Here is a 12,574-nt window from a genome sequence, read left to right on the forward strand (position 1 = left end):
CGATGCTTCAAACGTTTTCTGAGTCTTTTTAAGGAAAACAGAACAGTGTCGGGAGTTGCTTTCTGTGTCCCAGCTGCAAGTTTTACTGACAGAAATGTCTTTTCTCTTTAGACAAGAAACCCACTCCGGTCCCACCAAAAAAAGCCACCGGTAAGAAGCAAAGGTGCCCAACATGCAAATGCAGCCGAGAAATCGTTGTCGTGCGCCCCAGTTTTCCCAAGAGCTGGGTGAGACGTGGTCAGCGATTCACCGGCTCTGGGTCCAGCCTGGTTAATATTTGAATTATGCTGTGATGCGGGTGCTTTCAAGTCCACAGCGGCTGTAAGAGAACGGGCGCTGACACTTCGGCGAGATGCGTTTGGGTCCCCTGGAAGGCATCTCGGGATGCCTTTCTCCTGAGTGTCTGTCCCTGGTTTTGGATACTCATTTCTTGGCAGGAACAGTTTTAGGACCCTGGGACCCTCCTATAACCCATGAGCCAACTTCGATCTCAGCCTCTAGGAGGAGCCTACTAGCTGTCACTAACCCTTTCCAATAAAAGTCAGGAATCAGACCGATCATGGAACTGACCAAGGGTCAGATTCACTGGTGGTTAGTCACCCACAGTAAAATCGATGCCCAGAGTTACAGAGCTCCTATCACTGATTTTTTTAAAAATGTGATAGCTCTCTTCAAATGTTGGGCTTCTCATCTAGAAGGGCATCTTATGAGGAAAAAGATAGCCTTGTTCAGAGCCAGGTCCTCGACCTGTGCAGGCACGCGGAGGATGCTGGACCAGTCATTATTGAACAATGAACTTTGCTCCCTGGGGCAGCAACGGTGTTTCCCAGTCGTGACTCGTGATGGGTCAGTACATCGTGTTGGGTGGATACACAAGCTCACCTAGATGTTGCTGGGACTTGCAAAGAGTCCTTAAAACTAAGAAGGCAACCTCAGAAGCCATCAGGAGTTGTCACATCATTTTGTCAAGCACACCTGGGTCAGTTGAATCATTTTCTTGGTGGGCACAAGCCCAGATCTGGCCTCAGACTTCCCCCCCTTATCTCGTACTATCTACCTTGTGGAAGTTGTTGGCAACTTGGTAGGGGAAGATGCTAGGATGAACAGTCCCCGGGGAAGAACTGTCTGCAGGCGGAACTTGGAATTTCAACTCGGTCCATGGGGCGTACTTGATTTATAAATTACTTTCATTGTTTTGGTTTGGTTTTTGCCTTTTATTCCTTTCCTTGGAGAGAAGGATGATGTGGATACGGTCAGGAATTTGGTTTTTCTGTTGAGACGTTGGTCAGACTGATATTCAAGAAAGTGTTTTGAGATGTGGAGATGCAGTGTTTCCTCCATCTATTAAGGAAGTCATTTCTGTTCCTCGTTTCACCCAGAACTTCAGTATTAACTATCTGTTTTTCTCCTTTAGATGATAACTTCAATTTAGAAGATGCCCTTGGTGGAGGGAACAGTAAGTGGTACCTCTTAAATCTCCTATGTGTCTGACTTGCTTATTTATCATTGCAAAGAGGCTTATCTCTTTTAAATAAGTCGAATTCGTTTTTACCACGAAAACCTAAGGAATAGATGTATTGTTTGTTGTGGTTGAGTTTTTTTGGCTTTGATCCGTAGGCCCGCTTTTATTTTAAAGCTCTTACAGTCTTTGGGGTGATATAAGACAAACTGAATATCCTTGCCAGGGCTGGCCTCGTGGGTGCGTAGGGTCACACAGGGCTCCACACTCAGAAGGGCTTCCCTCCTTGGTGGACTGCTCTGTGGCCGCCATATTGAATTTCTTAGTACAGTTTAAGCAAGGGACCCTGCGTTCTCATTTTGCCCCGGGCTCCGCAAACTCTGTAGCTGGTCCAGCCGTCTGCTTTATTTTCTATTGGAAATACATGAATTTAAGTATTGCAGCTGGATGATGATGGAAGGAAGTCCACAGGTGCCTGTGTGTACGGGTATCCCCATCATGACAAAGTACTTGCCCCGCCGTGACAAAGGACATGCTTCCGCTTCTAACTGTTTAGTGAACCATCTGTGTGCAAATGCACGTTTTGTTGTTTTGACTGCAAAGTGCTCATAATTGCACTTCTCCTCTTTTACAGATGACCCAGTGACACCCGAAGCATCCAAACCAAAACCTAATCCAAACCCCAAGCAGCCCGGCTCTTCTGGTAAGACCTTCTCGCCCCTGTGGGTCCTTGTGTGTTTTTCAGAGTACAGCGATTTCCATGTCAGCTGAAAGGAGGTAATTTCAGATTTAGCACGATCTTACTGTGAACTCTCTGTTCAAGGTAATGCCCATCTTCCAGTCGTGGAAAACAGTTTTCAAAAAGATATTTTTGGTTCGGGGTTGATTTTTAGTTTGCTGATTTAACTTCCAAGGTTTTAATGGAAACTTTAAAACATTAAATGTAAGATTTTAAATATAGAGAATCAATATGGAGAAACGTATCAGCTTGTTCTTTCCCTTTAGAGAAGCTCTTGGTTTTTGTTTTTTTTTTTAAAGGTTTTTGCCGCCTTTTTTCGGACACACCATAGTATTCTCTGAGTATTTGACCAACATCAGTGTTCTGAGTTGAATGGCTGTTGAAACTTCAGATTTTGAGTTGGCTTTTTTGATTGTTTATACATTTGTTTAATTTTTAATGCAGAAAAGTAGAAATACTGTCCGTCCTCTACCACAGTGAAGATGGTTTTTCTCCCTAGTATTTCATATCAATTTAAATGAAACAACTGTTAAGTAAAACTGTCAATCTTTTATTCACACTGTGTCATAACATTATGTTTTGCTTATTAGTATTCCATAAGCATTTTCTTATGTCATTTAATAATTTTTATCATATGACTTTTCTTGGCAGTTATATACTGTCATAACTAATCCCTAATTTTGAAAATGTTATGTTTCTCTGCTATTTTAGAAGTATGAGTTGCAAAGCAAATTGAAGCCACCTTCATATGCTTTCTTATGGTTTTATTTCTTTTTTTTTAATAAATAAATTATTTTATTTATTTACTTATTTTTGGCTGCGTCGGGTCTTCGTTGCGGTGCATGCGCTTCTCATTGCGGTGGCTTCGCTTGTTGCGGAGCACGGGCTCTAGGCGCGCGGGCTTTAGTAGTTGCGGCACGCGGGCTCCGTAGTTGTGGCTCACGGGCTCTAGGTGCGCGGGCTCGGTAGTCGTGGCGCACAGGCTTAGTTGCTCCGCGGCATGTGGGATCTTCCCGGACCAGGGCTCGAACCCGTGTCGCCTACATTGGCAGGTGGATTCTTAACCGCTGCGCCACTGGGGAAAGTCCAGTAATTGTATCTTTGAAAGATTCCTTCCATAGAGTAGTACGTTTATGGGGTTCCCTGCCACCCCATGTCTGCTTTTGATTCTGTTTCCCTTCACCCCAAGACATCAAGACACTCCCGACGGTTCTGATGTGAGACATGATGCTGTCTTTTTCCTTCTAGATGGCTTTTCGGATTCGGACCTTACTGATGGTACTTCAGATGGAGGTAGGGTTCCCCTTCTTTTTTTGTCTTTCTCTCTCTTTTTTTTTTTTAATCTTTTGTCTGCGCCGCGCGGCATGTGGGATCTTAGTTCCCCGACCAGGGATTGAACCCACACCAGGAAGGGCAGAGTGTTAACCACTGGACCGCCAGGGAAGTCCCTCAGTTTTTTATTTTATATTGGAGTAGAGGTGATGAAGAATGTTGTGTTAGCTTCAGGTGTAGAGCAAAGTGAGTCAGTTCTACATGGACACGTGTCTATTCCTTTTCAAATTCTTTTCCTGTGTAGGTTATTACAGAATATTGAGCAGAGTTCCCTGTGCTCTACCGTAGGTCCTTTTTCCACTTCTGTCTTTAAAATCTTAGGTCCATGTGGAGGCAAAGCAGTATTTAAATATAATAAATAAATAAGTATAAAATTCATATATGCTTCGAATAGTTATAACTTGAAGAAATATATAGTCATTTTTATGTACTTATGTATGTATAAGTGATCGTGTATACGTATGTTACATATAAATATATTTGTACTATATTCATCTGTTATGCATATGTAATCTAAAACAGGTATATGTGTAGTATATGTGTATGCAATATATAAGGCGTAGCCAGACACAAGGTAAAGATCTTCTCCCCCAGGATTCCTTTGGGCCACCCTCAGGAGGTGGGGAAGACTGTGCGTCAGCCTTGAATTTGGGCGTCACTCTTGGCCCACAGCCTCCTAGGAGGGCTGCAGACTCAGAGTCTCTGGACCTCCCCCTGGAGGGAAGCTCCTGCCATGGCATTTAACTCCAGCTTCCCCCCCAGGTAGAAAACCCTGGCTTCAGCCCCCAGTTTGGGAAATCTTTTATTTCCAACTCTGCCATCGAGCTCTGGTTCTTGTTTGTTTCTTGGAGAATGGAGCGTAAACGGTGAATAATAATAATAAGATGACGTGAAGATTTCCCAGGAGGTGACCCATGACTCTGACCTCCTTGGGGAGGGACTTTTGTGCTCTGATGTCTCCCCACACTCCCGCCCTGACCCGTGTTCTTCCCCCTGCGTGTAAAATCTGTTTATTGTCCCTTCTCTTTTTAAGCATTTAGGTTATACCAGTTTCTTTTTTTTTTTAATAAAAAAATAACATTTTTTGTTAACTGCCTGATACTCCTTAATACTTTTTTTTGAGTTTATCGTTGCTGTACAGTATTGTATAAGTTTCAGGTGTATGACGTAGTGATTCAGTATTTTTCTAGGTTGTACTCCATTTAAAGTTATTATCAGATATTGGCTCTATTCCCTGTGTTGTGCAATCTATCCTTGTAGCTTATTGACTTTATATATAGTAGTTTGTACCTCTTAATCCCCTCCCCCTATTTTGCCCGTCCCCCTGGGCACAGACTGGGAACCGCTCCTCCCTACTGGGAACCACTGGGAACCGCTCGTTTGTTCTGTATATCTGTGAGGCTGCTTCTTTTTTGTTATTTTCACTAGTTTGTTGTGATTTTTAGATTCTGAACCGGTTTCTTGTACATATCTTTACGCTTTGATATTGGATGTCCTCCATGTGGTTCCCTTAAGGTGGTTTCTAAGAAGTAGGGTTTCTGAAAGGAGTTCCCACTTTTACATCCCTTCATGGATTGCTAAATTGCTTTCCAGAATGGCTGGGATCGTTGATAGTCCCACTGGTAAGAGGACCATGTAAGAGATTGCTGGGTTCATTCCTCTCTGGTCTGCCTTAAATGTTACTGGAAACATTTTTGCTTTGAATCCTTGCTTGTTGGAGTGCCATTGATTGACATCAATGGATGAACCAGCCCCCAAAGGGTTATAAGTCTGTTTCTATCAGTCACGCCCTTACGGTGACATGCTTTTTTATCATCTCGTTTGCCTTCTACCGGGAATGCCCCTACCTCCCCTCTTGAGCTCACATACCTTTCAGAGTAAACCCCTTCTACCCTGGTCCCCAAAGTCATGTCTACAGTGGCTAGCTGTCTACCTTCTAATTGGTTTTCCGTTTAAATTTACATCTCTAGGTGCTGTACAAGATCGCCCCACTTTGAGGAGTGTAACAGACAGGATTCTAGTTTGATACCCGTGTAATGTGCTCTTACCCACTGAATGTAACAGGCCGTACGCTGGCTCTGTAGCTGCGTAACATGCAGCCCCTCCTTTGTAGCAGGCAGCGTTGCTCCATAGCCATGTAACATGCAGTGCCTGTGTGACTATACTGTAAAGTCACACTGGGAGTGACTGGCTGACATTAAACAAAGCCAAAGGCACCCTCACAAGTGTACAGTCCACTGGGTGGATTCCTGGTTTGTGCACTAATAATTGTACAAGCATCAGCTTAACATCAAGTATCAGGAATTGCCTGACGGTCCAGTGGTTAGGACTCTTCGCTTTCACTGCCAAGGGTGCAGGTTCAGTCCCTGGTCGGGGAGCTAAGACCCGCCAGCTGAGTAGTGTGGGCAAAAAGAAAAAACAAAATGAGACAAACAGCAACAAAAGCATCGAGTATCCATTGGCATTAAACGTGGAAAAAGTAGAGGGGGTGGTGAGGTGGTGTCCCTTAGCCCCGGGGAAAGCACGAAGGAAGACCATACCCAGAGGTGGTGGGTCCGTGGATAGCACATGGCTGACAACCACCCCTAGTGAGACGGGGGGCCTGAGAGGTAACAGGAATGTGCCTGGGATGACCCCACAGCCATGCGAGCATTTAGGTTATACCAGTTTCTTTTTTTCTCCACTTTTTTTTCCTCTCTTTTTTTTTCTCTTTTTTTTTCTTCAAGGGTGGAGTAGAGCTGTGCCCACTTCTCAGGTGGGCTCTGAGGCCCTTGCTGGGTTTCTCCCCGAATCCCTGGGGGACTTTGAAGACTCAGTGGGTCTCCTGGGGCCCACCATGGGGCCAGGGGGTTGAGTCAGGTGCCAAGCCTGGATTTCAGGGACACGGGAGCAACACAGGTGATACCGCCCGCAGAACGAGGACAGCCCCTCCCAGCAGTGGAAAGGGACACCCTGATATTAACGGCCTCATCAATCCCACGGTCATTTCTCTTAAGGAACCTTCACAACCCAGGGTCAGAGGAGCTGGTCCTTGGTATGAGTTTTCGGTTACCGAACGTCTTCCCAGCGTCATTTGTCACCAAGCCTCGTTCCTCTCTTACAGGAGGCGGTGATGGCGGCAGCCAGAGGCCTGGAGGGGCGGAGCAGGGTACGTACCCCTGGTTCCTGATGTCCTGGGTTCCTCACGTGTACTATCGAGGAAAGCAGGAGCCAGTGGTCACAGCCTCACTTTTAGTATTTGCAGCGTCATCTGAAAGATACTGGCATGAAGAATGGTTCTCTGGACACGCGTTCCAAGGGGGCTCAGCGGAAACACAGGCACCCCCGGAGATGCTGGGGATTCAGGTCCAGACCACCGCAGTCAAGCGAATATCGCGATACAGCAAGTCACATGAACTGTATGGTTCCCCGGTGCATCTAAAAGGGATGTTCACACTACACTGTAGTCTGTTCAGTGTGCAGGGGCATTATGGCCAAGAACAAACACCACGTGCAGGCCTAAATTTATAAAACTTTTTATTGCTAATGAATGCTCACCACCCTCTGAGCCTTCAGCGAGTCATAGGAGTAACGTCAGAGATTACGGATACCGTCACAAACAGAATCATAATGAAAAACTTGAAATATTAGAAGAATTACCAAAATGTGACGCAAAGACGTGAGGTGGGCAAATGCTGTTGGAAAAATGGCGCTGATAGACCTGCCTGGCGTAGGGTGGCCACAAACCTTCAATTTGTTAAAAAAAAAAAAAAAAACAGGGCTTCCCTGGTGGCGCAGTGGTTGAGAGTCCGCCTGCCGATGCAGGGGACACAGGTTCGTGCCCCGGTCCGGGAAGATCCCACATGCCGCGGAGCGGTTGGGCCCGTGAGCCGTGGCCGCTGAGCCTGCGCGTCCGGAGCCTGTGCTCCGCAACGGGAGAGGCCACAGCAGTGAGAGGCCCATGTACCGCAAAAAAAAAACCCAAAAAACAAACAAACAAAAAAAACCCACAGTGTCCGTGAAGCGCACTAGCTTGAGGTCTACCTGCTGCCGACGGGATCTGCATTTTAAGTTCAGTCGCCCTCCCAAGGTGCCCTAAGAAGGAATGCCACCCATATTACCCAGAGTCCTCCAGAGAAACGGGACCGCTAGGATGTATAGACATGAGTAGAAAGACACTTACTGTAAGGAGTTGGCCCACGTAGTTACGGAGGCTGAGAAGGGCCTCGATCTGCTGTCTGCACGCCGGACACTCAGGGAAGTGGCCAGCCAGTCCCCACGCGAAACACCGACAACCAGGACAGCGAATGGCGTAGGTCCCAGTCTGAGTCCAAAATCCCAAGAAGCAGGATCACCGATGTCCAAGGGCGGGAGAAGACAGACGTGCCAGTGCAGGCAGAGAGCAAATTGTCCCTTTGTGATCTAATGAGACCCTCAGTGGATTGAACGATGCCCGTCCACGTTGGTGAGGGCATTTACCCAGGCTAATGGGTTCGAACGTTATTTTTTTCTGGAGACGGCCACATGGACACATCCAGAAATAAAGTGTTCCCAGCTGCCTAGCAGGCTCTGGCCAGTCCAGCTGACACATAGGGTGAACCGTCCATCACACCGTCCTCCTTTTTATTCACGGGGGAGGATGTCTTGTGCACCTGCCGTGTCAAGAAACAGCTGTAGATGTGGGATGGATGCAGGTAGTTTTAGAATTCTTGGTGGGGGGTGGAAACCCCGTCACTGTAGAGCACATGAGACTAACGAAGAGGTGGGCGACTTTGATTTTTCAGAAGGTACATGAAGAGACGGCCATCTGGCTGCTTGAGGTCACACGGCCTCTGAATGGTCCCCGCTGGGCCCCCTTCCACTGGATTTATCACCCACCTGAGACCTTCCTCACTGAGCTGGGAGGACAGCTGAGCTGGTCCTAGGGGTGGGGAAGAGGTGGGGTTTGGCCCCCCACTGGGAGCCAGTTCTTGGATTGGAAACAGCTCGCGTAGTAAAATGCATTCCGACGTGGCTCCGGAGTGACGGGCCCTCCGAGGTTACCGGGGGCCCCGCCTCTCAGGCCTCAGCCCCACCCTCTTCCTCCGGGCAGGGCCGCCAGCCCCCGGCCCCGTGGTCTGTCCGCGAGGGTTACGTGCTTGCCTGTCACGGTGTCCTGTGCTTCCTTCCACAGCCGACTCCCCGGGGGTGGTCCCTGGGATCATCGGTGCTGTCGCAGTGGCCGTGGCCGGGGCCATCTCCAGCTTCATCGCCTACCAGAAGAAGAAGCTGTGCTTCAGAGAGAACGGTAAGGCGCTCACCGCCGCGTCCTTTCCGTGGGGCCTTGCTGCTTTGAAAAGCGTGCTTTCTTTTAATAAAAAAAGAACTAAAAAGCAGAGCTCAGGTTGGCACAAACACGTGGAAGGCGGCCGAGGGGGTCCTGAAGTGGCTAGAAAACTGGGATCTGACTTTGTGGCTTTAATCCCAGCGTCTCCTGCGTTTAGCCGTGTGAGCTGGTGCAATTTACTAACCATTCCATTTTGGGGGGCGGGCGTCCCCGTAACGGGGAGAGATGAGAGTCTGCGCTTTAGAGTTTTTGTGAAGGTCAGTAAGGTCATTGTGAAGGTCAGTAAGGTCATGTGTGAAGGGCAGTAAGGTCATGCGTGAAGGGCAGTAAGGTCATGCGTGAAGGGCAGTAAGGTCGTGGGTGAAGGGCAGTAAGGTCGTGGGTGAAGGGCAGTAAGGTCGTGGGTGAAGGTCAGTAAGGTCGTGGGTGAAGGTCAATAAGGTCATGTGTGAAAGTCTTGACAGGTTGCCTGGGAGAGAGTGAGTGTTGAAGAAATGTTAGTTCTTACGATTCATTCATTGTTATTTACACGGACCGCCGAATACCACCGTTACCAGCACAGAGATCGGACTTCCATCACTGGGCATTTTGGGACTTTGTACTCAAATGCTAAGTTACTTAGGATTCGTCCTGACGTCAGTGGGTTCTGCTGTTCTGAGCACAGTTTATGTTTGTGCATCTCTGGAAGGCTCTGTCCAGGTCTTGCTTTGAGAACCAGCGAGGGCTGGGTTGCGATGTTCGTGGCTGTGGCTGCCCGTCCTCCATGGAGGAGGCTTGTGGTATCTGAACTTCCCTTCTGTGTATGACCCTAAGTCCTTATCCATACTTTGCCGTTGGCCATAGGTGTCATCTGCCTAAAGGACCCTCTCCTGAGGGTTCTTGGGAAATTCCCAGAAGACTTGATGGAGGCCAAGTTACCCTCTAGGGATGGAGTTTATCCTTCATCTTCCATCATTCCAGATTTCTAGGTTCACAGACACTATTTATAGCCTGAAATTAAAAGTCTGACACAGGGTTTGGATTCAGAGACCTAAAATAAGAGGCCATTTTTATATCCCTCTGCTAGCAGTGGAGGGTAAGGGTGCCTGAGTGCATCTTATTTCCCTCGTGTGAGTGGGTCGCCTTCCATCTGGCCGCGCTCAGGAAAGTGTGGTTGGCTGGCGGAATGGTGGGCGTCCAGCAATGCCCAAATGGATAGATGACCAAGTTCCAGGAGATACTTATAAAAGATCTACAGTTAGAACCGAGTGGGGGGAAACAGAACAAAAGAAAACACCTTTTTCTTTTGCTTCTCCTAGAACGAGCAAAGACTTAAAAGACTAGGGATTCGATAGAAGTGAATTTCTGTTTCCTTTTCAATCACACTTTCCGCTTTCTCTGAAGATGCTCAAACTCAGAGCTTGACGCTCAGCCAGGAGAGGAAGGCACTCACTAGGCAAGAGGCACAGGAAGTCCTGGCCCCGAGATTTTCTGAAAATCTTCAGGTGAACCCCAGTTGGACTCTGGAATTACAAAGCATTTCTGTTACCGTGTGAATGGGATATATGACTCTCTGGATGTTCGTATGTCAAGGCACAGGGATTTGAGGAAACACCCAAGAGTCTTAATAGACTTGACATCATCTCATGTTTGGAAAAGGGATTCAGAAATTGGGAAAACCAAGTGTTCTGCATCCCACCCTACCCCACCCCGGGGTCTTGGTCTTGGGTTCAAGCACTGTTCCCCCATTGCAGGGGGAAGGGGTGGGCATGGAAACGGAAAGCTTCCCGGGTAGAAAGAGTTGAACGTACGATTTTCAAAACCAAAGCGAACTTTCCGAAGAACTGGCTCAGAGCAGGCGAGGATTCAACTTTTGCTTCCGGAGAGGCTGGCTCCATTCATTCCCCTAGAATATGTCCTCCAGTCTGTCTTCGTAGGCTGAATTAACATTAGGTGCGACTTTACATTTTTGATTTGCTTTGTGGTTTTCACAGGTCCGTGGTCTTGAGCTGATGCAGATGCACAAAGAAAAAGGAAAAAAAAGGGGGGGGTGAACCTTCATGAGGGAAGGGAGCGGGTGTTTCTGATTTCAGTAATTAAGCACTTTTGTCTCCAGCTGTAAAGTGTCCAGCAGTGACACAAAGAAACTTAGGTCCCTTTTCTCATATAAGCACCGAGTCTAACGCAAACAGTGAGCATCTTTCTGACTACGTGCGTAGATATCGCGGTTTATAGACCTGCCTTATAGAATGAAGTCAGTGTTTGTTGTCAGTTATGTGTTTTTATGAACAGAGATGGCCAGGTATCGGGTCCATGACGATGCTAGACCTTTTCAGGTCCGTGCAGGACTAGTTTATAGGTTTTATTTCTGGGGTGGTTATTTTAAGGTGTGCAGCTGTGAGCTTGGAGATTTCGTAAGGAGGATGTGGCCACAGCATGTACAGTGAGCTCGCGTCCTTGGAGGAAGCGTGGTTTGGGGTGAACCATTATTCTCTGAGCGTGGCGGTTTGCAGAGTGACTTTCCGGGACCTCGTTGTTGTATTGAATTTTGTAGTGTCTGTTGAATTTGCGCCAAGCTTCCTCTCGAGCACTTATGGGGGAAGCAGATGTGTTTTCCCAACGTGGAGACACATCCATCTAGTACTGTCAGTCTTGATATATACTTAGTTAAGAGCTTCTCCGTGTTACATTTTGTGAGAAAACCTCCACGGCCAGCAGAGTTCGGTAGCTCTGTCTTTTATTCCTAAAGGTTTGAAGTTGTGACTCTAGGAGTTTAATCTGGTTTTCTTCCAAGTGATGCAAGCTGGCCTCTTAAAGCCGTTTTGGGACGCAGGCTCCTGGTTGATGTGTGTCTTTGCGTTTTCGTGGGTTGGGCTCAAGTCACCAGTTTAAATGATGGGTGATGCTGAGACTGACCCGCTGGGACAGGGCACAGTGTTTGGTTGTTGTCGCTGGATGCGGTCGATAGCTGGTTCTCGCTGCTCACTGCACATCCGCCAGCTGCTTCCCTTGTCCATGATGGTAGCAGATTGTTGCGGCTTTGGTGAAATGAGCTACTGCCATGTCCTCTCCCTCCCTTCTTTCCTTCCTTCCTTCCTCCTTCCCTTCCTGCCTTCCCTCCTTTCCTCCCCGCCCCCCTTCCCTCCCCCACTTAATTCTGGTGTCCACTCTGTGATGCTCTGCTCTGTCAGCCTGTCTCCTCAACTTCTGAGCCCAGAGGGCATCTTCCTAACCACTCTCACTGCTGCCTGGGCTGTGGGCACGCACCTGAAGCAAACCTTTCGGACGTTTACTTCTCGTTGTTTGTTGGTTTCTCTTTCATTTTCCTTTCCTGACTTTCCGTTTCAGATGAGTCAGAGACCTAGGGATGCGCAGAAAACCCCAGGTGGGGCCTCAAGATCATCCTTTCCGATCCGTGTTTATCTACCAGGACGCAGAGTCGAAAGCAGACCTTGTCATTTGTCCTTTTCCTTATTAGTAAAACTGCCACCGTGATGTGTTTCTCCCAGACCAGATGCCATACCTTGAATCCTGTATGTTTTCTCCCTTCACGGTGCACAGAAGCGTATGATACTATATTTTAAGGCCCAGGTAGCTTCAGAATAAGGAAGAGAAATGCAGACATTTCCTTTTAAGTAAAATCCAACAGAAAGAAATGGTACCGGCGGGGGCTTCCATGCACGAACCAGGTTTCTCAGCATCCCCCATCCTTGCCAGTGGTTCCTGCAGGGGGTGAGCCGTCCTGTTTTCAGAGTCCTGG

At 47.7% G+C, this 12,574-nt stretch overlaps 1 protein-coding gene across 1 annotated transcript in view; it reads left to right on the forward strand.

Annotated features, from left to right (window-relative positions):
* Positions 1 to 12,574, forward strand: part of LOC309977842 (CD99 antigen-like) — a 33,118-nt gene that overhangs the window by 16,010 nt on the left and 4,534 nt on the right. The window contains exons 3-8 of the mRNA XM_082864176.1: positions 112 to 150; positions 1,415 to 1,456; positions 2,094 to 2,162; positions 3,447 to 3,491; positions 6,634 to 6,678; positions 8,683 to 8,796. Of these exons, the coding sequence (XP_082720302.1) occupies positions 112 to 150; positions 1,415 to 1,456; positions 2,094 to 2,162; positions 3,447 to 3,491; positions 6,634 to 6,678; positions 8,683 to 8,796 (354 nt within the window). The remainder of the gene's footprint in view (positions 1 to 111; positions 151 to 1,414; positions 1,457 to 2,093; positions 2,163 to 3,446; positions 3,492 to 6,633; positions 6,679 to 8,682; positions 8,797 to 12,574) is intronic.

This window comes from Leucopleurus acutus (genome assembly GCF_964270905.1).
Source record: "Leucopleurus acutus genome assembly, chromosome: X".
In the NCBI taxonomy this organism is placed as follows: domain Eukaryota; kingdom Metazoa; phylum Chordata; class Mammalia; order Artiodactyla; family Delphinidae; genus Leucopleurus; species Leucopleurus acutus.